Source organism: Phalacrocorax aristotelis, chromosome 19 (assembly GCF_949628215.1).
Source record: "Phalacrocorax aristotelis chromosome 19, bGulAri2.1, whole genome shotgun sequence".
In the NCBI taxonomy this organism is placed as follows: Eukaryota; Metazoa; Chordata; class Aves; order Suliformes; family Phalacrocoracidae; genus Phalacrocorax; species Phalacrocorax aristotelis.
Window position 1 is genome coordinate 4,214,728 of NC_134294.1, and position 25,521 is coordinate 4,240,248.

Genomic DNA, 25,521 nt, shown 5'->3' on the forward strand with positions numbered 1-25,521 from the left:
AGGCTAAGATGCTCTAGTTTGCTCTCTGTCATGCAGCTCTTGCTGAGGTCTCACCTTGTGCAGGCTAACACGCTGATTTACTTTGCAGGACCAGAAGGACCACAATAATGAACTTTTTCTGGCCCTGTGTTTCTTAGTGATGCAACAAGCATTCAGTCTCACAACTCCCATTTATGCTTCTGACTTCCCACTGCAATTAATTAGGAGTCTGCATTCTTTGTTGGGTCTGAGATTAATAGTGCTGAAAGGGATTGCAAATTGCTCTTAAGCTGCCTACAAACTACCACCAGGGTTTGGAGGGACCCTTTTTTAGGAGGTGGCTCACTTAACCCCTGCCCTTGATTAGGGATGATTCTGAGCCTGGCCTGAAGCCAGGGAGCCGCTCTCCACTGACTTGGATCATGGTGGGTTTGGATTCTCCATGAAATAACTCGTTAAAGCCAGTCACCAAGAGGGACTGATGAAACTTTGAGCAATTCCCTTCCAAATCTGCATCCTTTAAGAGATCCATTGTCTTTCCTAAGTCCTTTTTATTCCCCCAGCAGTAGGTACTTGCAGCTAAGTCTGGTTCCCTCTCTACCACCTTGATATTTCACTGCACCCTCTGCCCTGTCTCTTTCAGCATTTACAAAGAGGTCCCTGCAGCCTTCTGAAGAGGCTCACGTCTTGGCCTCTTCTTCATTCCTTGGGAGCTGGCTCCCATATGGGCTGGCTAGCCCTGCTCCAGAGGCTATCCTAGCCCTCTTTGCTCTCCACCACCCCTTCCCTCCCTCTCTCTGCATCCACTGTGTCCTCCTGGCACAGCACCCAGAGCGTGCCTGTGTGTCTATGGAGAGGTGAAGTTAGGCACCATGTTTGCATTTAGTTGCCCTGGCAACATGTCTGGCTTCATAGGGAGTATTCCAAGGGCCACAGCCAGCCTGCAGGGACCTGATGGTGATGAGCTATTACTCTTCACTCTCCCTTTTGCGTCTTTCCTCTCAGTTTTCTTCACAACCTGTGGGGAGATTGATGGCAGGATTGTGATGTAGATGTTAGCAGTTCTGCTTGATTTATAGAGTTACTTAGGCTGAGTGAGGCCACTTAGGCTCGTCTGGATAGTAAACCTTTTAACTGGACTAAAAAATGAATAATAAATAAATAAATAAGGAAAGGAGGAGAAACTGGATCAGAAAAGCCAATCCTCTTGGCTTTATATTATCTGAAAGAAGGACACTGAAGCAGAAGGCTCCCAGGGAGCAGCTTCTCAGCCTGGGGAGCAGCAAGACCCTCCTTGCTACGTTAAGCTGGAGCTCTGAGAGCAGGTTTTCATGGGACCAAGAGGAAGAAACTTCTGAAACGTGTCATGAAAGACCCTATATTGAGAGATGAAGTAGAAAGTTGGCTGCAGGACGCAAGGGACTTCAGAGCTTCAAACTGTCCTGAATCAGTGCTGTTCTGCTGCTTCTTGAATTGCAGTAGCACCTAAAATGGCAAACAAGATAGTGGGCCCGCTAAGCTAGGCAAAAAATCTTTGCCCAGATGGCTAACCATCTGAAGAGACCCAGCAGGTCAAGGGCAGAAGGGGAGCATGCGTGAAGTTATTTGCCAAAAGAGAAGGAGCAGGTCAGTAGCAGAGCAGGGAGCCGAACCAGAGTTCCTGACTTCCATTACTTACTTTTTTCCCTTTTCTCTCCACTCTGCTCATTTTGCTAATTCTGGACGTTCCCTGAGTTACTTGTATGCAGAAAGAGCGGCTTATTTCTTGTCCTTTGGAGGTTCAGGGTATGTGAGTGCAAAGCGGAGCATAGGGAAGGGCAGAGAGAGGCAAGGAGCTTTGTCTCAGCACTTGGGGGCGAGCAGCAGAGCCTTAGCGGCTCTCAAAGTAAGGAAGCTCGGGGTGGACAAGATCAAAGCACGTTTAGGATCATTTTTGAGGTCTGCTCAGGAAAAGGTTCAGACGTGCGTTACTAAAGAGCTGTGAAGACGGATTAGTCCTGTCCTTGCTCTCAGTTGAACCACTTTCCCCACCAGCTGTGCCAAATGCCTGTGAAGAGCTGGTCGAGCGGCAGCAGAGCAGGTCAGTGGCAGGTGAGAAGGCAGTGTTGCAGAGGAGGCCGGCGTGGTGCAAGGGAGCGGGGCTGGTGTGGAGGCTGTTGCGATTTGGCTGTGCAGAGGAGAAGGGCCCCAAGTGGGGCTGAGCTGGGGTGAGGTGGGGAGGATGGGGTCCATGCAGGCTGGGGAGGTGCAGGTGAGGAGATCTCTGCGGTGGCAGAGGGCCGATGCGGCAGCCGTGGAGGCAGCGCAGTGCTGAGCGTTAGCAGGTGTCCGTCCTGCTCTGCTGCCTGCCAGCCAGGCTCTGCTCTCCAGCAGGGACTCTGCGGACTCTGGAGGACTTTGAGTTGCAGCCCATTGCACCATTGCAGCAGGAGCGGCTGTGCCTGGGCTGTGCTTGGGCCAGCTCACTCCTAGTGTGAGGTCTGTGCTGCCTTTCTCTCCCTGGCCAGTGATATATGGCATAAATTAGGCCTCTGAAGGGGGATACTGCATCCTTAAGAAGAAATATGTCCTCATTTTTCTTAAACACCGTTTGCACTGAGTGAAATGTTTAGAAGGGACGCTGAGGGATAACTTTATTTCTTACTAGGGAGTTCAGAGCCGTTCAGTTAAACCCATAAAACACTGGGAGTAGGGAAGCTGACAGCCTACCCGTGCATTAGAAACGCCATTACTCATCTAGGGGAAATTCACCCCATGCTGGAACCTAATGTTACCAATGGGGTGGTCCAGGGGAGGACACAGGATCATCTGCCTCGGCCATCTAAAGGGGTCAGTAGGATGCTCAGCAGTGGAAAAGACTCAGTAACAATCCAGTGCAGTGACAGAGTGCTGATTCGGAGATCTCAAAGCACCAAGTAAACATGTCTGAATTCAGCCCTCTGGGTGGGTAACCATCCTGATTCCTCCTGCTCTGCACAGGGAAACTAAGGCACAGAAAGCTGGGGAGACTGACAGTTACACCATGATTGGAAAACAGGCTGAAAGCCATCACTCCTGGCTTTTAAGCCTCAGCTTAAATCACTAAACCCAAATTCCCTTCCAGAGCAAGGAGTGAAAGTCAGGAGCCCTGACCCCCTGCTCCGTTTCTGCTGCAAGGGTTGGGAGTCTGTTCCCAGGGTGGAGTCAAGAGTCCTGGCTCCACCTTCACTGCTCCAACATTCAGCCCTTTCTTCCCAAATCCCAGCAGATTTAGAAAATCCACTGCAAGACAAGGGCAAGGTCTTGTAGGTGGTAGTAATGGGAATTCTTGTCTCGGATGATGGTTGGTGGTGTGGTGGGCTGCGTTACAGGTGTGGCTGGGTGGGCTTCTGCTCTCACAGAGGCACCTCACTGTCGCGGGCTGCTGTCATTCCCCCAGCGGCTGGTTGTCTGAGGGGACAGGGCCGCAGGCACCCAGCATCATGGCAGACATGGCATCGGCCACCAGGAGGGTGGTGACTTCCTATTTGATATTTTATTTTGGAGGCTTGACACCAAAAGATTTAATATTTGTTTGAAATGAGAAACAGTTCTCAAATGAATTTGGAGAGCCTGGGAATTAATGTCAGCCCCCCCTTCCCTCCCTAAACACCCCTCCTCCCCGTCAGCTCAGCCCCCCCCTTTCAATTTCTGAAGCCTGCTGATTTGAATATTTATAAATATCAGTAAATTATTTATTGTAGCAATCTGCTGTGCCATTTCACCAATCGCCGTTAACACTTTAGGGCTCGTTCTTCAGGAGGACGCGACTGGAGAAAATGGGCACCTGGGGGCTGGGAGCACGCTCCGGGGAGGGGGCTGTCATGCCAGGGCAAAGCCTCCGTGGCTGTGATGCCGGGAGGGGTTCCCTCTCCATGCAGCACAAGAAGAGTTGGGGGTGTTTGCAGGAGAGGATGGGGACCCTCTGTGCCCAGTACTAGGGGATGCTGCAGGGGGACACTGGGAGAGGACACGGCTGGCAAGGGAGATTTGTGTTAATGGGGGAAGGCAGCAAGGAGGATTGCCTGACGTGATGTGCTCTTTGCTGCAGCACCCTTGCAGGCTTTGCCCTGCGGTGTGCAGGGACCTTGCTCTGGCTTAGAACTGAGCGCTAGCCCTCTGTGCTTCTGTAGTTTCTGTTCCCCTGAGGAAGAAAATTCCTCTCAGTTTCTCCTGTCCCATTCCCACCCTCCATCATTCCACTTCTGCAAGTGAAAATATGCACCATTCAGAGATGATGTGGCTATTTTCTGCTTGGGGAAAAGGGGGGCTCTGCATGTTCATTAGTTGTTGTCCTAGAGAAACCCCAGCAGCAGCACCAGAGCAGCCAGGTGCCCGGGTGGGAAACGGGAGCAGCCCAGCTGGCCGGCAGCCCCAGCACAGGGCACCAGCATCTCCAGAGCCCCATTGCTTCCTGCTCCTCTCAGGATGTCTTCTGTCGTACACTGCCTAGTGCTGGTTTCTGTATGCTGTTCCTCACTGTCACCAGAAAATTACAGCTTAACTCTGCAGCTGAGAAGGTTGAGCAAAGGGAAGCATGGCAGGCTCGCTGAAGGGAACTGGTACTGGTCTCTGCCCCTTTAGGCCAGGGTTGAACCAGGCTCTGGGAGCTGGAAATAGGGAGAAAAGTGGCCTCTTGCGCAGCTGGAGATGCCAGTGTGGCAGGCAGGAGAAGGTCAAGCAGTGCCGAATGCAGGCAGCCTGGACTGTACTCTGACAAGAGCTAACCATGGGGACCAGAGCAGAGTCCGCAGCTTTTCTGCCACAGTTTATGGATGGAGTGTGTAGGGAGAGCCCTCGTGGCTACGGGAAAGCAGGGAGTGTAGCTGGCAGTGCTTCCGTAAGGGTGCCCTGGCTGCTTTGTTTCTCCTCCCACGTCTTTGATTTTCTTCTCCTCCCTGCCCAGTGCTGAGCTGGAGGCTGTCAAGTCCAACTTTTACACCGAGGGCTTTCCCCGGCTTCACGCAGACACGCACAGGCGGGATCCATGCTTGCAGGGCAGAGGAGGTTGTTAAAGAGCCTTTGTGAACTCCCCAAGGTCAGCCAGAAGAGACAGCATCCACTAATCCAAGGTCATTTCCTGGGCTAAAAGCAATAAAATGTTTTATTGATAAACTGAAGAGGGGAAAATATACACACTAAATCCACTCTCACACATTGGGGGCCATGCCTGGGCTGTTGCTGCCTTTGCCCCAGCCCTGGCTGAGATAATGCACGAGTCATCATGCTGGAGGGGATATGTTTTCTGGAAGGGGCTGAGCGTTTGGCTGCCTTCCTGCCTCCTCCCGGCATGTGGCCAGGCACTGCCAGGGCATTGCTCTAAGGAAACTTGTTCCCAATGCCCCAGCGGCCTTCTGCTGTGAAGGTTTGGCTCCATCTTAGGGACCAGAGCTCAAGTGTGAAGAGGCTCCAGAATGCAGCATCCACACCCCCCTCCCCAGAACGCTGTGCTGCCCTCCCTGTTTGGTGCTCCTGGACAGACTGGAGTCTCTCCAGTCAAGCTTGCACCACAGTGGTTAAAAAAGAAAAGGACTGTGCAGCATGTTGGCCCTTCTTCCCTCTCCCTCCCCACCCCAAATAATGCTGTTAATAATTAATCGAATGAGAGCTTGCAGCTCCTGGAAAGCTGGCACTGGGACCTCCCTCCTGAACGGAGCTGCTCAGCTGGGCTTAAAACTCTTCAATAGGAATATGAAAGCTCCATCTGTTCAACGTACCCAGCCCTCTGAAGTGACAGCACGCTGCCCCTCCCCAGCCAGCACCCCTCTCCCCACAGCACAGGCCCTCCTGCCCCTCCTCTCCTGCCCCTCCTCAGCCCCTGCCCCATCCAGCAGGGGTACCCCTGTACCCCTGGCTCTTCCCTCACCAGTAAGCTGCTGCACGGCCAGGGCCCCCTCTCTTCCACCAATGCCAGCTGGTTCATCCCGCTCCCACACACCCCTTTTTCACAGCCAGGACCCCTTCTCCCCTCTACCAGGGTGCATTTCTTCATTAACCCCAAGCCAAAGCCAGACTTAAGCTCTCTTTTCCTTTCCCTGCAAAGCCAGACTTAAGCTCTCTTTTCCTTTCCCTGCAAAGCCAGACTTTCCCTTTGCAGCGCAGTTTGCCCCTCAGCTGGGTTGCCCTATTTCCATCCATGCTGCAAAGCCCTTTGTTCCTGCACACGGTGTGCCCTCCATAGCCCCTCTTCTCCCTTGGGGTGCCGGGTCCCCCTTAGCAGCACCCCACTGTGGAGTTCATGGGAGAGAAAGGGCTGCTTCAGGGACTGCACGGAGGGAGAGAGCCTGGGGCTTTGTGCGGGGTGCTGGCAGCACATGGGGACCGGGTGAGAGAGGGGCGGTGGGGGCAGCAGCCTGGGCTTGTCGGCAGCAAGTTCTAGGGGTGACAAGGCAGCAAAATGGCGAGGTGGGTTTTGTCCTCCTCCTTGCCAGGCCTGGTTGTGGCAAGCCGTACCTTTTCCTCAAAGGGAGGATTGCTCTCAAGATGCCACGGGGCTGGGTGCAGAGCGGAGGGAGCCGGTGTCTCCTCGCAGGGTGTGGGGAGGGGGCAAGCGAAGTAAACTCCTGGTGGCATTGTTTTCAGAGGAAGTGCTCAGTGTAAATAGAGCATGTGGGAGAGTTTGTCCTGGGCAGAGATGAAAAGTCTGTGTGACAGGCTCAGGTTATAAACGGCTTCCTCAGATTGATGTGAAATCAAAACATTTCTATTTAGACGAAGAAAATGAAGGGGGATGTTTACTTAGCCTGGAATCTTTAAACAGTGCGATGGAGACGCAGGGTGATTTGGGGTGGGGAGCTCGGCCTGGGGGGAGGGAGCCTTTGCCTGGCTTCAGGGGTCCCTCCCTGCCTGGCAGTCCCAACGTCAGGCAGATACGAGGGTCCCTCATTCAGCAGCTCAATTCCTCCCCTCTGCCCGAGTGAACGGAACACAGATGCTCGGGTCCCTGCCAGCCCGATGGCCATCTTCAGCGTTCTTTGTAAGAAGGGTTTCCCTTCTACTTTTGAAATGGGCAGGCTGAAAGAGAGGAACAGAAGTTTTGTTATAGGTAATGTCCCTCCTGTTCCATAGACAAGGAAATAAGGCAATGGAAAGATAAAATGATGCATCTGGGCTTGCAGAGAGTTGATTACAAGGTCAGCAGAAGAAGCTGGAAGTTCTGATTTCCTGCAGCTATATGTGCATAGGTGGGATGGAGATACGTAAGAGTCCTGGTACTACAGGGGCACATGCCAGCTCAGGAAGGTCTCTGGGAGGGTTAGTTTTATAGATCAGGGAAAAGGTATGTTTTCAGAACTTGCTTTATTCTTAACTTAAATAAACTTTCACTTTAGGAAAAGATTCTCAAAACGTTAAAGAGCAGCATTGCTGTGCCCAGAAGAAAAATCCCAAACACAAGGAGAAGTGACAGGAAGGATGCAGAGAGGAAGGACAGGAGCTGGGGGGCAGAAGCTGGGGAGGCAGAGGGGCAAAGCCAGGGTGTGTGAGGTGGAAGGAGGCAGGAACAGGAATGGAAGACAAGTTGCAGGCTCCCTGGAGTTGCTGTGTACGCGGCAAGTGCAGCCTCAGGAACGTCTGTTCCTCTCTTCCTTTGAATAAATATTTATATATTCATTTGCCGGCTGGTGCACGCACTTGGCTGGTCACCTCCAGACCAGAATAATGGGACCTGCCCTCATTGCAGAAAGGGGGAGGACAGCAGGGATTTGGACTGCCGCGTGTCTGCCTCCCAGTTATCTCCAGCTGCGAGCGGTGCTGATCTCACCAGTTAAGCAGGGCCGGGTATCATGAGAACGTGGACAGGGAATCACCAGGCAGTGTTTGGGAGAGCAGCGCTGGTGATTCAGTGCTGACCCAGTGCCCCAGCCCTGGGCAGGCACCGCACCGTGCAGGAGGCGCTGCCCTAACCACCTGCAGCCATCGAGGCTCTGCTGGCTCTTCGCCCGAGCATACAGGCGTGAGCTGTAGGTGTCCTGGCCAGGCTCCAGTTGGAGCTCACAGCAGCCTCCTGAGATTCCCTCTGTGGTACCAGTTGCACATAGGATCGGCCTTCGCTTTCTGCCCTAAATAGAGTGGGAATGTGATGGGAAGGAAAGGTGCCACACAGAGACTTCTGCAGCTTCATGGGCGTCTGCCTGTGCCCATCTGTATGCGTGAGGACTCTGTGTGTGTGTTGGGGAATGTGTGAAAGGGAAACGTGTGGGGAAATGTACAGAAATGTATTTTGGGGAGATGGGACTTTTTAACCCGTACGTGTATTACTACATTTATGGAGCGTGCCAGTGCATTCATGCAGCTCTTGAACAGCTATAATTGCTAGATGGGGAGGTTTGTGTTTGGGGCAACCTCTGCTTTCCCTTCATGAAAGCATGATTGCACATAGGTGTTAGTGCCAGGGGGTGCACGTTTGGAAAGTGGAGGATTACATTTGGCCTCCCTTTGTGTGGGGGGCTGACATAATTTGTTGGGGGGTTATTTTTCTTGCAGTCCTTGACAGGGGAGCGTGTCTGAAGCTGTCAGGAGTTTACGCTAAGCAGCCACTCTGGCTCTTGGACAGCAGGTCTAAAGTTTCAGTCTGTTTGTATTGGGCTGTCATGTTATGGGATTAGGGGCTGTCACGATGGCTTCTGGATGCATTGTAGGGGGTCTGATTAATCTCACTGTGCTTCTGTGGAGCAGCACCTCTGTGCTGGTGACAGGGAGGTGTACGCTGAGCTGCCACAAGGGACTCCTGTGCAATGGAGGGACCCATTCTCACCATTTGAGGTCTGGAGACGGTTTCTATCTGCTCTCTGTGTGATGGGCCCCTTTTTCAGCACGGCATAAAGTCCAAGAGACCTCCAGCAATGTCCCCACAGTAACTCCAGTGGCATGTGTGTCCAGCAGGTGTTTTACTGGGTGCCCTTCCTGAGCCCTGGGACACAGAGCAGGGTCTGCCTTGGCTCTGTGCACTGGGGGAAGAGCCAGGCTGTGTGCACATTTCTTGCCTTTGAACCTTTAACCCTTCTTAGTCTGGGTGTCTCTCAGAGGCGTCATAAATAAAAAGGGAAATGAGACAATGCAGCTGCTTTAGAATCAGTTTTTGCTTTTATTTGTGATTCAATCTTGTTAATTGTTGGTGCAATAATTATGCAAGTGACTCTGTGATAGGGACCATTTAGTTCAAGATTCTCTGTGACCTTGAAGTTAAGTCCTTACCTTCTTCCTTTCTCCCCCCACTTTCTCTTACCCCTCCTTTACTAGCTGTCACATATGAATAAACTACATTAAAATAACAAACCCACACTAATTAGCTGATTGTGCTGGGAAGTGTGAGAGCAGAATTTCCTGTGTGTGTGAGAGCGAGCGAGCGAGCAGGCAAAGGGGCCTGATCAACTGATACCAACCCAAGGTGATTTTCTCCCGTATGACTGCCACACACCAGTCTGGTGCTCCAGCGCATGCACTTGCCAGGGCTCCTGTCCTCTGTACTGGTTCTTTCTGGTCCATACGGGTTCTCTCTCTGACACTATGTGTAAACTCCATTAAGTGAATTCCTCACCATCCCTAGGTTTAGACTTGGGAAGCTGTTTTCCCTGCCACAGGTGCTTGGGTGCAGTTACTGGCTGGTGTGGTTTTGGCAGCCAACACGTCTGGGATGGAGCTGGGGACCTAAAAGCAGGTGGTGCTGCAGTCTGAAGGAGAGATCAAGTTAGGCTTTTAACAGACTTCATATCCTGCCTGAGCCAGGAGCCAGTGCTAGCCCATACCATGTTCACCTGCCTGAGATATTTGGGGCCTTCTGAGCGCAGTTCAGTCCCAGCATAATGTGCCTCTATCTTGAGGCCAGTGGCATCCTCTGGTACCAGCAGGTTCAGAGCGTGCCTCTCACCGGGCTCTCCTGGCTAGGCTTCCACCCAGAGCTTAGGAAACAGATGGCAGTCCCACCTTTCAGAGGATGACACTGCCCATGCCTGAAGGCCCGTTGGGTTGGGACCAGCCGTTTGCTTTTCGGGTTCAAGTTGTCTGATCCCACTAATGCCCTTCCTTGCTTCTTTCCCCTCTCTTTCCAGCTGAAAGAACTATATGCACTGACGCAACCTCAGGAAAACCCACAATGGCTGCCAAGCGCAAAGGCGGCCTGAAGCTAAATGCAATCTGTGCCAAGCTGAGCCGCCAGGTCGTCTTCGACCACGGGGGAGCCGAACAGGCGCGGGCAGACAAGGGGCCGCAGCGGGAGAGCAGCAACAAGGACCTGCCTCAGCCTGGGACCAAGGAGCTGGGGACAGAGTTTTCAGATGGACTCAGCCGCGTGCAGAAGATCGAGGAGGACAAAAGGAGGGAGGTGATTGAGAAGTGGGTGAACGGGGAATACAACGAGGAGCCCTTGCTGGGGCGAGTGGAAGGCAAGGAATGTAAGGGCGCCGAGAGCGCAGAGGTGCCCCCTGAAGGGGTTTACATGGTACAGCCCAAGGGCTGCAGTGATGAGGAAGATAACGGGGACGAGGCAGACGCTCTGAGAGGCTCGCAGGATGGCAACTTCTTGGATGACAGGGATTCAGATGGGCCGGCCTCGAAGGACGATGCCTACCGGTCCTCCAGTGGCGAGACAGGCTCCAAGCTGGGCGGAGGAACCACCTCAGGTAAGCCCTGTGCCCCCTCCACCTCCCTGTGTGGGGCAGCTTCACGGTTGCATTTTCTATGGGGTAGACAGAGCTGTTGCGGTGTGTTCATGCCAGATACCATCTGCATCTGGCAGCCAAGGAGGAGGGTGAAGCCCCAATCCCCTTTCACAGGCCTGGCGTTTTTCTTTTGGGACCGTGCTCAGTTTGCCTCTGCTTCAGCCTCCCCTTCCTGAGAGGGGTGTTTGTTGGGGTAGATGTGGCTGGATGGCTTTTTCCAGACCATAGATCCCTTGGTAGAGTAGATCTGCCCCTGCAGACTCTTCACACCATTCAGATGGAGAGAGCTTTTGGGTGTGCTGGTTTCCTGGTCATGTATTTCTGCATCAGGGTGGAAAAAAGGAGAGAGTACCCTTGTGGTGAAACCCAGGTGAATTCTGCAGCGTATTCACACACACGCCGGCTGTGCAGTGCAGTGCATTGCATTGCAGTCAGGGTTGTGTAAACACACTCAGGCCCACATGTTGCATCTTACACAATGGTAATTAACCCCAAGATCAGAGCTTGACCACAGGAGCCCAGGGCTGGAGGGCAACAGCCAGTAACCCATCATGCATTTCAACCTGGTGCATGCTGCAGTCCAGCTGCCCATGGAGGTGCAGAGCCACACCTTCCCCGGCTTTCACAGGCAGGTCTGGTGCAGCCACCTGCAAAAGCTTAGGGACCTGAGGCCGAGGGCAGCTCCAGGAAGGGGTGCCAGGGAGGGGGTGCACTTAAGGCATCCCAGCGGGGCTGGGGCCACCACCCGCAGGGTGCCCACACTGCCCAACAGCCAGCCGGGGTGAAGGCTCCGGAAGGAGCGGCCACTGCGGTGGGAGGCAGGAGGTAGGCAGTGGCAGCTTTACCCAGGGGAACGGGTGGGAGGGAGGGGACCCCACGGGGGAGGCCGGTCCAGTGCAGGACCCCACCAAGCCCCAGCCACTGCCCTCTACTGCTTGGCACTGTGGGGCTGGTAGCAAGCTTGGAGTGAGCTGCTGTCTGAGCGCTACCTGTCTTTGTCACGTACCCCTGGTTGGCCTGCCCGTACAGATGCCCCTTTCTGGATGGCAACTAAGAGCCCGTAACAGAGCTGTCCAACATGTAATGCATCGCATTCCCTTTTTGCTGCTGCGTGTTCCCTCATCCCGGCCAGAGGGGCTGAGGGGTTACTGCTTGCCGTGGCATTGCTTCCTTCATGAGGCAGGCATGGGAGCCCATCCACCGGCACTGCTGGCAACGTAGCACGCCCTGAGTCTGGGCTCAAGCTGGCGAAGCTGCCGTTTCCAAACCTGTACATCCCACACCGCTTCGGTCCGGGATGCTGACTTACATGCAGTTGCAAGGTTTTTTCCCCCAGGCTGTGTGTGCATTTCTTATTTGCAGATAGCTTCCACCTTATTTTTGTGGTGCATTCAAAAACTGAATTCAGGAAGAGATGTTGGGGGAAAGCCCTAGCTGAATTTCTTTCTCACTTCTGATACCCAGGTTCCCCCAGGTTGATTCTGGGGGGCCATGAGTGCTAAGCCTTGGTAAAAGCTTAGGGTAAATTGAATTCTCTCCATTAGGGCAGAGCAGCTCCCTCCCCCGATTTGTCACTCAGCTGGATTGGATCTGTAATTGAAAGATCTCCCCCTAATCTGCTCCACCTGCACGTACCCCTCCCCTGATCTCAGCACTTCGTGAATCCATCAAACTTTCCTCCTTTTGTGTGTGCACATGTTTTCCTCCTCCTGTTAATAATGAGCCAAAACTCATCTCTGTCTGTCCGTTCTCCTTCTGGAGAGGCACATTCTCTAGTCTTCATGAGTTCAGTGGCAGCGCACATAATTATGCATATAAGATATAAACAGAGCTGTTTAATTATCCTTCGCCACATCAGTGACAGAGTAATTAACAAACATTGCAAGATCAATGAGGAAAAGTGTGACCTTCAGTTTCCTTTGATAGGAAAGCCCTTGTCGTTCCCAGACACAAGGTGATTGTGCCTGGACTCTGGTTTTAGTTTGTTTTAATTCCTCCCCATTTGCAGCTTTTACTTGCTACGAAAACTAAAAGGAGGGGAACCTAAATGTAAAAAATATGTTACCAAACTGGGGAAAATGAAAAGGAACTGAGGTTTCTTACTGGGGTTGGAGTTCTCAGTGAAATGCCTTTGCAGGGCTGTATTGTCAAAGGATTATGCAAAAATGTATAAGCATTCATGGGGGGCTGAAGACTCATTTATGTTTAAGGCAGGTAATGGCACATGCGGCGTCCAGTTTACATATACGGCCACATGAGATTTGACTTGCAAACAGACACGCTGCCAGGTCTTGAGCGTCTGTTTCAAGAACCCTGTTGTAAATGTCATTTGCAACGGTTCCCTGGAAAGCACAAACTGAAATATCTCTTGCTTTGGAAAGGACAAAGTTCTTTTCCTCTTCTGTCTTTTTCTGTCAGTATTCCAGAAAATGGATTTTAAGCTGTTCATCACCAAGTCCTCTCAGACCTGGTGTTATTGGGTGCAAGTTAAGTTTATTCCAGTAAGATCTGGAACTGCCTATACCAAAAAGGAGGGTTTTTTTCCTGTGAGCTGGCAGGTAGCAGGAGGCAGTCAGATCAAAGGAGAGGAATAAAGCTCTGCCCTCCTGGTCCATGTGGCTTCGGGGGAGACATCACAGGAACCTGGTTTTGAAGGTTCTGAGCACCCATTGCTCCCTCTGAGGACGTAGAGGGTACAGAGCTGGCAGTGCTCAGCAGCATTTAAAACTGAGCCTATACCTCTTTGATCGGCTGGAATTGAGTGAAAAGCAGGAGCCACACAGAAAAACAGTTCCTTCATCTAGCTGGGCTTTCTTTTTCAGTGGGGAAAGTAATCCTAATTATATGGGGCTGAGAAGGATTCCTGCTGCTTGGATTTGCGGCGTGTACACACACAGCCTGCTTTATGGGACTTCAGCTACTGCTCATGCCCTCCACTAGCACCTCCTTTAGTCTAATGCCAAATCCCTGCCACCTCTGCCTCGTTCCAGGGTCAGCCAGTGAGGCTTGTTGTGCATCAGGCAGGAGTTTGCAAAGACTTGCTCCATGCTATTCAATCCTCGTGCTTTGAAACAAGATGGGGAACATGAGTGTATGACATCCCTACTTCTTTTTCTGAGCCACCCCTTGGAAACAGGGGATGAAGGAGTCGGTGCCTATTCTTGCCTTATGTGCCTCGCTCTCTGGGACAGCTAGGAAGCATGTTCAGGAGTGGCAAAGCTGGCGTCTGTCTGGAGATGGGTGTCAGAAGCTGATCTGGTCATGCAGATATGTTTCTTCATTCATTCATGCACCCTCCCCTGCACACTGACTGACCCATACTTCTCTACACACATTTATATATAGCATTTAGATTTCCCAGTACAGGCTCTGACAGAGATCCCTTTCCACAATCTCTCGCTGACGCACACATATCCAGGGAGATTTTCCTATACAGTTCCATGTTCTTCACTCTACCTGTTAGTGGGCTAAAGTAGTCACCAGGAGCTTTCCCCTGTACAAGCTTTGAAAGTTCTCCTTTCTTTTCTTAGCCTGTTGGCCGAGTCTCTTACAAAGGGAATATTGGCCCTGTTTTCAACACAGGGGGTTTTCTCTTCATAATTTCCTGGGGAGACTCCACTTGGGAGAACATGCATGATGAGTGCCAGTTTCTTGCTCATTATCCTATAACCCCCAAGTGTACATTTTTTCCCTCCCAAGCAGAATAAAGGACAGAGCCCTGGCTGGGATGTCCCATCCCCCAGTATCCAGACCTTGCACTCCATTTGGGCTGTTTTGCTTTTCCATCCATATATAGTGTGCTGCTGCAGGCTATTTTTAGCCCCTTTTTTTCTAGCTTCGGATCCTTTGTGATACGATAGCTGCTCTGAGACGCACAGATCTCTGCTCTTTGGCAATGCCCACAAATGGAGAGCAGCGGCAAGGGGAGAGGGAGCCCTTTTATTATCACATAGAAAAGGAGAGAAAAATGTGGTACAGGGGCGGGGAGAGAAGACCCAGGGACAACGCTTCCTGTGCCTCCCAGGGCTGTGCGCTTTTCACAGGGATTTGTTTCCCAACCGCTGTCCTGCTTCACTTTTGTCTGCATGTGGGTATGGGGAGGGTTTTCTGTCAATTAGGTAATAATAATTACCTCTTCACTGTTGTTTGAAAGTGTATGTGGAATGAGTTGGCTGGGTCTCATACTGTCTTTGTAGTGAGACAGCTCCCTTCCATAAGGTGCCTCCTCTTGGAGAGCCTCTAGCTTTCTGGTTAGGTGCCTGTGCAAATAAATGAAGGCTGCCCTGACGTTAGGAGGTGTGTTGGTGGGCTCATGCTGGGATGAGTGAAGGTGCACTTGCCAGGCAGTGAGTGGTGGGAACTGGCCAGGGTCTCATCTCAAATGTAGATGAGGAAAGACTGAGCAGCACTGGCAAAGCTGTTAATCAGTGAGTATTGCAATCATCTGGAACCAAATTTGAGCAATGGAAAAGCAGAATGCAAGGTATTTTGGGGGATGAGGGGATTAAATCCAGGGTAGTGAAATCTGAACTCAAGCTCAGACTTTGCAAAGCTCAAAAAAAAGTCCGTAAACTCCTTTCCTATGGTCTTGGGTTTTTGCATTGAATTATTTGCACCAGTTGAGGTCTAGGTGCATGGGTACCAAAGGTGCTTTCTGAGACCAGGTGTGCAGATGAAAGAAGTTTAAAAAGGAGCTGGTCTACAACATTTCATTTTCTCCAGTGTTATAACAAAATACTAGGTTTCCTTGAATCTCCTCTCTGGATTTGTAATGTCTGTGGAGCCTGAACTGAGCTGGGATTTGTAAAACTGATTTGAGATGTAGGATTGAAAAAGAGGGTCTCCCCTCTTTTTTCGTATGCTGCAGGTTAGGATAAAGAAGGAAAGAGGTTGGCTGACTTTCAGGGCAGCTGTTAAAGCTAGTAAAAATCACACTTAATAGTTTAATTTCCTATCAGATCCTCTCTGTGGTATTCTTTCTCCCCTTGCAGTTTGGCACAGGCTGGCTAGAGTTCTATGCAGTGCTTGGAAGTCAGGGTGTTGTGAAGAGGTTAGAGGATTGTTTTACAGGAAAAGCAGAACAGGTAAAGCAGATTTAACAGAAAGAGGGAAGTGTTGGACCCAGTAGGGATTTCATGGGTTTAATCACTTCTGTTGGGTCATAGGGTTACACTGAAATGGAGGTGGAGAAGACAGAAAGAGAGGTAAAAAGGAGAAGTGCTTTAAAGCAAGATGAAATGATTTAATATGTCTGTGTGCAAAAGATAAAGTTGATGGCTTTGGTAGGGTGTTGGAGGGGCCACAGGAGTGGGCCAAGTGGGGAAGCACAGATGAAATGATCCTACCTCTGAGGATGGAGTAATACAGCCCTTCCTTGTGGTTCCCTTCTGACAAGTCTTCTTATTGGACACTGTGGGACATTATTCTGCATTTAACATCCTTCAAGATGAATACTGACCCATGAGGTTGTGCAAGGACAAAAAGCCACAACCTGAGCCAGGCACTGCAGGGGCATTGCCACCCACTCTTTTAACTAACAGGGTGTTTATTCAGAAGTCACACATCCCCAAATCCCATGCAGATGGTACATCTAAGTGCCCAGAACTGGGAAGTCATTTTGGGCTAAACCAGCACTTAGTAGATGGGTCTTTATCCTTCTGCTTGCAGGCTTCCGGCATGCTCACGTGCCACATACACAGGCAACTAGTGCAGCAGCACTTCTGCTACATGAACACAGCTATACTAGCCAATATTGATGCAGGAATATGACCCTCGGGGTCTTGCACATTTTAGTGCCCGTTGCAGGCAGTCTTTTCCTCCATATAGTCCTGTGAAACTGGTTTGCGGAAGCTGATGGCTATTGAACTTAGACTTTGCTCATTGACTGGGACTTGTGTGCAGAAATGTCTTTGTGTATGTGCATGCCTGTGTGTATGGCATCATTGGCTGTCAGATCCCCCAAATCCTAGGGGTCTGTTTTCATGCTTTGGATCTGTTGACCTGTTCTTTGGCTATGTCTTAGTGCCTTCCTTTTCCACTATGTTTCAAGGTAGTGTTGATTTGGTGTGAGCTGGACCCAGAGCCCAGAACCTCCGTTCTGTTGCCAGTGTACCTGCCTGTGCTGGCTCATGAGCATATGCTTGCTCATGAGAGCTGGAGTGATTGGAAAAGATGATGAGGGAGGTTTGAAGGACTCCTGCACACAGTAAATCTTTACTCTGCAGGAGAAAGCAAGAGGGAGAGGAGGAGGAGCGCTGTGTCAGACTGAAGCCTAAATGAGTCCAAGCTGGCACGTCAGAGCAATCTTTATTTCCTCCTTTACACTGATATTGGGTGACCTCCAGATACGTGTTCTTCCCCTCCTGGTGGCCTGTGAAACTGGCTGAGGGAGGAAGGGAGGGAGAGACCCAAGGAAGGACAGCTTTTGCTCGTTCTTCCTCCCTGTGATCATGCTCAGGTAGACTAAGCCCTTCCTGCCCCTTCCCCAACCCACAGGCTTTCTCCCCCTCTCTAGAGGCCACACAGCTCCTTCTGTCCTCAGTCCAAATCCTGATGGAGAGAAGGCTGTTCCTTACCCATTTTGCACCTGCATGGACTTTTCCCTTTCCTGGTCTTACTGGAAGCTGATCCTGGCTACTCAGGAGGCTGCCTGTAGGTTTCCATAGCCTTCGCTGAACTGTGGCCCCTTTTCACATGGAGGGTAGTTGCTCTCCAGTCATTAAGACTGAGAACGAAGGGAGCAAGTTGGGTGAAAAGAAATCTTACAAAATTGACAGGGAAGGGAAGGACTGCAACAGCTACGGGGAATGATGCTGTCTTTGTCTTGCCTTCTCTTCTCCACTCCTCCCGCCCCCCACTCCTCACTGCCAAGCTTATCATGCATATAGCCTTTGCCGCTCTTCCCCGACCTTAATTCATCTCCACCTCTGCTGCTTTCCTTCTTTACTCTGCACTTTTCCATTCTGCCCTCCTCCTGCTCCACCCCATACATTGTCTTGCCCTGTCTCCCTTATCCATTTCACGCCATGCTCTTCTGCCTGCTCTCAGCCCTGCTCTTCACCAACACACGTAGCATGTCTTACATGTTTCTACCCCTCCCCACACACACGCAGACACGCTGCTGTCTATCCTCTGTGCACCTCCTTCCGTATGCAAACACACGCAAGGACAGAACTGTACAATCCTCAGCATATTGGCATTGGTCTCACTTCCAGTAAAATTACTTTTTCTTCATATTAGGCCAAGGCAAGAGTGCAGAGACATTTATGAAACTTTGTTTAATGTACTGAAAAGCCATCGGCTAGAACATTTAGGAAATTGATTTTCCTGGCATTGATGAACTTTTTTTATTTTACCCCAGTATTAATTACTTTTTTTTTTTAAACAAATTAATTTAAGAGTCGTAAAACCTAACAAGTGAGCCAAACGTCAGTAGATCATGTTCCCCTCTCCCCTTACTCCCCCTCCCCGCTACTAGTGCTGGTATGGGAGGAGAAGAAAAATCAACGCCTTGCGTGACTCTCTCACTTTGGTTCTCTGTAGGGGAAGCTTCATCGCTGCGAGATTATGCCGCCACCACCATGAATGAGTTCCTGGGCATGTTCGGCTATGATGATCAGAACATGCGGGATGAGCTGGCCCGCAAGATCAGCTTTGACAAGCTGAATGCTGCTACCTCAGAGGCCACTGCGACTGCTGCCTCTCTCCCTGGCGAGGATGCCATGAGCAAACGAGCCCGCTTCTCCAAGTATGAGGAGTACATCCGCAAACTGAAAGCTGGAGAGCAGCTGTCTTGGCCCATGCACTTGGCCAAGTCTGAGGAGTTGGGCTCCAAGCTGGGCAAAGAAACTTCCTCAGTGCTGGCACAGCCCATCCGGGTGCCAGGTCCAGATGCCTCCATGCTGACGGAGACCAAAGCCACCATCCTGCCATTGCCCTCTCCCAGCAGTTCCCAGATGCAGGGCCTGATGTCACGGGCCTCCAAATATGACTTCTTCATTCAGAAGCTGAAGACGGGTGAGAGCATCAGGCCACAAAATGGCAACACTTACAAGAAGGCCTCCAAGTATGACCTAGAAAATGTCAAGTACTTGCACCTTTTCAAGCCTGGAGAAGGAAGCCCAGATATGGGAGGAGCCATCGCCTTCAAGACAGGCAAGGTAGGCCGGCCTTCCAAGTATGATGTGAGGAACATTCAGAAGCTTACTCCGGTAAAAGCTCCAACACCCAGCCTGGCCCCTGCTCCCCTCGCCAGTACCCCCAGCAGCACTCCTGTGGCTGGGCCAGAGCAGTCCGTCTCATTGCCATTCAACACTCCTGAGTACCTGAAATCAACTTTCTCCAAGACAGACTCCATCACAACTGGAACAGTCTCTACAGTAAAGTAAGTGTCCTCATGCTTTTCTTATCTTTGTGTTGGTAGGAGATCAGACCTAAAGTCTGTGCGTGGATCTGTGGGCAATTCCAGTTTGTGTGGTGATAAATACTGCACTGTTCGTGTGATGTTTCTTTTTGCTCTCTATTGGAGTGTCTGCTCCTCTGTTGCACTTTACATCTTTATTTATCTTACGTGCACTAAGGATGTGGCCTGCCATCAGCAGTCACAGCCGTGAATCTAGAGCCCACTAGCTCCTGGGTTTGTATGTTAAAATGAAAGATGGGAGAATATGGTGCTGTCTGCTCTCTAAGGCAAAGGTTGCAAGTACTTTACTTTCTCCTTCTTCCAGTTCCCCAGGCATCCAGCTATACCTGTAGGAGAATGTGAGTCTTCCATTTAACTCAATGGCAGAACTCTGCTGACTTTACTGTTAGCAAGGTGGGGCTTTTTGCTTGTCCCAGAACTCAGAAGACATTTTGGTGCCTAATTCCCATCAATTGTCGTAGGAGTTAGGCATATACGTACTTCTGCGGGGCCAGGCCTGTGTCTTCTCAATTTGCTTATTCCTTACACAAATAGAGGTGATTCAATTACCCCTTAGACTGGGCAAACTCATTTGCCCAATTACCACTAATAACCTCCTACACATACGTTGCTGGCAATCTCTGCAGTGATGCCATTGACTGAATGGAGATATCTGAAGGCCTTGCCAAACCTTGGATTACTTTTTAATGTGGCTTCCAGAGGTGGTAGCTGTAGAGAAGCTACCTATGTACGTGAGGCTGCAAACAGGGAGGAAGGGAGGGACTTCTCTGCTTTCTTGTCATGGTTTGGATTTACGTGTTTCTCACTGCGGACCTGGGGCTGTTGTAAGCTGTGAATCCCACGGAGTCATTTGTAGTAAGTCTGGGACCTCTGGCCTGCACTTCGGTGGCAAATGCCATCACACACCCCCTACTGCTTTGCCCTCTGGTAAGGAAGAAGGCTGTTTCATGTTTAATATGTGGACCTAGGAGACCTTGGGCTGAATGTTCTTTGCACTCTCAGGCAAATCTGCATCCCCCACTTCCCATGTTTCCCCACCTGGAAGGCAGAGCTAATGATGCCTGTTTTCCATGTGAAGCAGTCATTTCCCAACTGCCTGCAGATAGATTTGGGAGCTCTGGGTTGAGGTGCATGGGAAAGGGCAGAGGATTATTAACATTTGCATCTGGCCCCTGCTCGGGATGAACCTGTATGTGCTCCGAGGGCAGGCAGGGACTCCTATTACTAAAAAACACTGTGGTGTAAATATTCCTGTAGGCCCAGTGCCTTGTAATGGGTGACTTGGTCAGGGACTCTCTGCCTAAAGGGTCTGCAGAACACTCAGCTATCTGGAGTTCATTGGCCATCCTAGAGCTGTGCTTGGGGGGCTGTGAGCTGGTCTTATCTGCTTTGGTGTTGCACTGGGATCCCAGTTTGATTTCCTTTCTCTTGCTCATTTCCTGCCACTTGTAGATGTGGGTTTGCAGCACCATGGTGATCCCTCCTCTAGCCACAGGACTTCCTCAGCTGGGGCATCATGATGGGGCTGCAACAGGAATGGAGGTGACCAGGGCCTTCAACCTGTCAGTTCCCAGTGTCCTGATCACACATTGGAGTACAGAAGGGGCTCTGGTCACTTCTTCAGGCTGCAGATACAGGCTTTCATGACAAAAGCAGCCCATTAATTGTGCTGGTGGAAGAAGTGCTAACTGTGGGATCTGGGACCTGGCTTTCCATTCACAGTCCCCACTGGGACCAAATAACCTGGCAGGAATTACCCCTTACTCTCCCACATACGCACATATACCCTAGCCATGGGTTTAAACTCTCTAATATCTAATGCTATTAACCTGCCCTGAACTGATCTACCTACTACAGGTGAACTCTGTACAAAAGTGTCCTTGTCTAAACCAGGCTACAGAGCTGTCCTGAGTGGGAGTGGAGGTTGGGCGGGGGCAAAACTGAGACGGAAGACCACGTACAGTCTGTCTGGGATTGTGTTGGTATGCTGATGTCTCTTAGGCAGGCTAGAGTCTGGCCCTGTTCTCTTCTTCCTCTTGCTGAAGTCATTGAGGATGAAATTTTTGTCTGCTTCCTAATGATGTTAAGTAACTCAGGCTTATGTGACAGTGGGGTGTAGTTGGGTTGGTTTTCTCATTGATTAAAATACATAAATAACTTTGCTGCCCCATCTGTCCGTTGGAGTTGGGGTATCTGTGTGAACAAAGAGGCAATGAAAGCCCCATCTAGGGGGCTGTAGCCATGTTGCCAGGACCAGGTAGGAGTACGCTGTGCCTGCTGGCCATAGGAAATGCGCAGTAGCTCATAGCACCGGTGAAGCACAGAGACTCTTCTCCCACAGTTGAGCCTACAGCAGACGTGTCTCAACAGCCCTTCCATGCACATAAGGGCAGTGTTGCAGGGTGCTTCAAGGAGGTGTTTGTTTTCATGTGGCCATCACGTGCTTGTATGTGGGTATTTAGTTTTTTTCTGTGGAAAAACAGGTTGTCATGGTTGGTCTTCTCAGTGCCTCCAACAAACTGAACTGAGTCCTGCAAAGAGGGAACATGCAGGAGGGGTGGTAGGTGGACTGTGTGGTTCTCTAAGAAAAGAAGGTACAGGATTTGAAGGGGAAGGGGAAGGGAGGTTAAACCCATGGGTGTCTTTGCTGGGTACTCTTCGGTGGGCCTTCTCTCCTGACGTGTCAGTGGTGCATGAAGCAAGGAGCTCAGAGTGTGCCCTGTTCCTGCCTGCTAACCAGCTCTGCCCTGTGTGTTTCTCATTAGGAATGGATTACCCACTGACAAGCCAGCTGTCAGCGAAGACGTAAATATTTACCAGAAGTATATTGCCAGGTAGGCAAAACTATTGACTTTCTTGGGGAAAGGGCTGGAAGTAAGAGGGTGGAATGGTGATGGGAGAGATGAGGTCTTGTCCATCTGGATCAAGTATTTAAAGTAGTCATTGGCACTTCCATTTCCCTCTGGCATCTGTACTTGCTCTGTTTCCCTGCTTGGGAGAGCAGTAGCTGTGAGAGGTGTACAAGCATGCCAAGAGCATGTTCGGCTCCCCAGAGCTGTTAGACTTTGTGACAAATAGTGGAAAAATGTTTCACTGCAGAAGTCCAGGATTTAAATGGGAGCACTGTATCTTAACTGTCGTTCTTTCTGTCCTTTGCTGCACTGTCTCAAGCTTTTTTTCCCCTACCATGTCCAGTGCCTGCGGGAGGCAAGCAGAGAACATTTCACCTCTGAGAAAATAGGCTGGAGGCATTCACAAGCGACTCGAGTTTAGGCAGGTCTTGGCATCCATGTGGAATGTTTATCCTAGACTATTTTGCAGCTCATTTATATGAGAAACCCTCACAGAATAAGGTGCAGAATAGGGCACCTTATCACAGCTCTGGGCAAGCTTAGGTCAGAAATGAGTGATGCTGAGAGGGAGCCCAAGGCTGTTGTGGTGAGACAGTGAGTAATGCCATGAGAGCCAGAGGGACAGAGGAGATTATTGCATAACACCTGCCTGTTTTACAGCTCACAGTGTAAAGGGTCCATCAGCCTTTGCCCCTGGCCTGTTGAATCCTCCATCTGTACTGTGAGGAAGCTCACTACGAAAGCCCCTCATATACAGAAAGACCAGTCAGGGAAGCGAGCGAAGACTTCTCTCCAGAGATAAAACTGAAGGGTTTGTTCCCACCAACAAGAGGAGGGGGAAATGTGTAGTGTGCTTTCCCACCTTGCCAGAGCCTACAGACTCTCTGTGGGACACAGCTGCTAGGAAAGGTGCAAGGGAAGATCTTGGCACATCAGCAGAGGAAGAGGGTGGGAACAGTGCTCTCCCTAGCTGGAGAGTAGAACGAGAGATTATTTCCCTTCCATCCCTTTTGCCCAAACCCCTGATGTAGGAGAAGGGGGCAGAAGACCACATGGGAAGAGAGGACAGTTGCACCACTACATGCAGCTCCTCAGGCAGCAATGCCTCCAGTGCATGTGAGAGCTCGCTGCCTCCTGAGAGAGTATAGGAATGAAAGCAGGGGTTTAAGCCCATCTTTGCATGGGGCAGAAGGAGCAGCACCTTTTAATTGCTGAGATTGCAGGAATTGCAGAGGCTGCAATGAGAGAGGAGATGCCACCCTTGCTGTCCCCAGTTCCCCTCTTAAGCAGAGAACCGTATAAACACTTCACCCACATCCACTCTTCATAGCGCTCTGCAAGCCCATTCCCCTGGGTCAGGCAGGTAACTGAGGGAGGCTTGTGAGATAGCTAAGGGACACCACATCCTGCTTAAAAAGCTCTGCAAGCCGCCCGTTGGCAGCACAGCCACTTCCCTTCAATTTACACACAATTTAAAAAACAGTTTAAAGCCTTAAAATCAAGGGGTGGGGGGAGAGAGACACGACACTCTATGTCTGTACTGCATAATTAGCTTAATGAGTTTGCCAAAGCCACTGCCAAAAGCTGCCCAGGGATAATCCACTCTCTCACACAACAAAACAAAACCTCTTACTTAGCTAGTTTGGGTTGGGTTGGTTCCCCCCCCCATATATTTATAATTAAAAAAAAAAAGACCACAGAAAAAATTATTATTATTATTATTAGTGCCTCAGCAGATGGTGCTTCTGGCAGCACTTGCTTAAATATTTATTTCTGTGTGGGTTTCCTCCCCCCTTGTAATTGGGGTGGGTTTTTTTTCTTCCTTCTTTCACATCATCGTTACAGGGTAATGAGTCTGTAAACACTCTCTAAGCATGCTGACTTCTTTATTTATTATTTTTATTATTATTTATTTATCTTGGGTTTTCTTTCTAACTCTTGCCAGATCGAGACTAGTTCTTTCTGGCCAAAAAAAAAAAAGTGAACTGATTAAAGTAAGGGAAGGGAGAGGGGGTTGTTCTTGTGAAAATGAATCTACGTGCCTGTATGGACAATTTAGGAGTTTGGATTTGCATATCAGTGTGACTAAATGGTCTGTGAGTTTGCTTGTTTCAGGGGTGTGTGTGTTTGTGTCTGATCGTGTGCATGGATATTGTGGGTGCGTTCATGTAAATGAAGAGGGGTGTTGATGTACCTTAGAGTATGTGCATGTAAATGTGCGTGTGTGTGTGCGTGTAAGTAAGCGTGTGGTGTGTAAGCTTTCCTGTTATGAAAAAGCTAAACAGATGCTGTGCTTTAAAAATTAATAGCTTTGAACCGTTTCAAGTGTCAGAAGAAACACAGGATAAATATAACCCTTTAGGAGCCTAACCTTACAGACTGAAAGCAGAATTTCCCCTTTGTGCTGTGTTTGCTGCTTCCCTCCTTCCCCAAGCACCCGGTTCGGTAGAACACTTGCCTCTCCCTTCCTGCGTTGTAGACAACACACACACTCACACACACACCTTTCCGTGGCACGTGGAAGGGAGGGCAGGAGTTTAAAGTGCTAGAGTGCTTGTTTAGCTGTTGCTTTTAAAGCTGAGCCAGTGACAGCAGTAGCCAATCCTACTCCTGCTAGGATGCTTCAAGTAACTCATCCCATACGGTCAGATCTCTTTGGTGTCTGGCCCTTCTTTTACTGCAGTTAGCATCTCTGGTCATTTTGCATCCTCACTTCTGATAACATTTTGGACTGCTTTGCTTCAAAGGTGTATATTTGTCAGCAAGGTCTTTATCTGCCTGTTCTCTTTGCCTGGCCTGCGCGCCACAGTTTTCCAGCCCTGCACAGCCCTGTGCTCTCTCTTCACCATCTCATCAGTGTAATAGGGAGGAAGCTTTCCACAGAGCAGTTTCTTGCCTTTAAAGCTGCTGGTGGTGGTGCTGCTAACATAACACCCTGGACTAGCAGGACCAGTTCATTCGATCTGCTGCGGAGCTACATGTACCTGCTTAATGCCATGGTGACTCAAGCTGCAGCCTGTGCCCTGTACCAGCCTCACAGTTGCCCAGGCGCTGAGCAGGAATCGCTTCCTCTGCTTTCAGTTCCACACCTTTGTTTGTGCAGCCAGCCTTGCTGTTTGCCTTGTGGTTTGTTTCTTCTCCACTGCTGAGGTTTGTTCCAGTTTCTCAATCACTTGTTCTGACGTGATCCTGATTTCCTGCAGTATTTCTTCTCCTTCCCCAGGGAAAGGCATGTCTGCTCCTGGCATCTGTCCCTGTCTCCCTTTGTGAATGCTGAGGCAAAGAAGTCATTTAATTTTTTAGCAATGTCTATCTTTTCTGTCAATTAAGTCCCCTTTCCATCTCCTAGAGGCCCTGCTGTCTCCACAGTTGACCTCCTCTTCCTTACTTGCTTCAGAAATGCCTTATTTAGTACTGCTTTTCATCCCAAGTTTTTCTATCCAGTAGCTTAGCGTTACCTCACCTTACGGTGATCCATAATCTTCCCTGCTCCTGCCCCATTCCTTGACTGCCTCAGGACACCTTCGTTCCACTCATTTTTCCGTTTTACCCGTTGCCCTTCCTTGTTTCTTTCGCATGCCCTTTATCATGT

The 25,521-nt window shown here is 50.3% G+C and overlaps 1 protein-coding gene across 2 annotated transcripts in view; it reads left to right on the forward strand.

Annotated features, from left to right (window-relative positions):
• CASZ1 (castor zinc finger 1) overlaps positions 1–25,521 on the forward strand; it is a 96,719-nt gene that overhangs the window by 33,713 nt on the left and 37,485 nt on the right. For both annotated transcript variants that reach the window (XM_075113747.1, XM_075113749.1), the window contains exons 2-4: positions 10,047–10,616; positions 18,198–19,038; positions 21,843–21,911. In XM_075113747.1, coding sequence (XP_074969848.1) covers positions 10,047–10,616; positions 18,198–19,038; positions 21,843–21,911 — 1,480 coding nt within the window. The remainder of the gene's footprint in view (positions 1–10,046; positions 10,617–18,197; positions 19,039–21,842; positions 21,912–25,521) is intronic.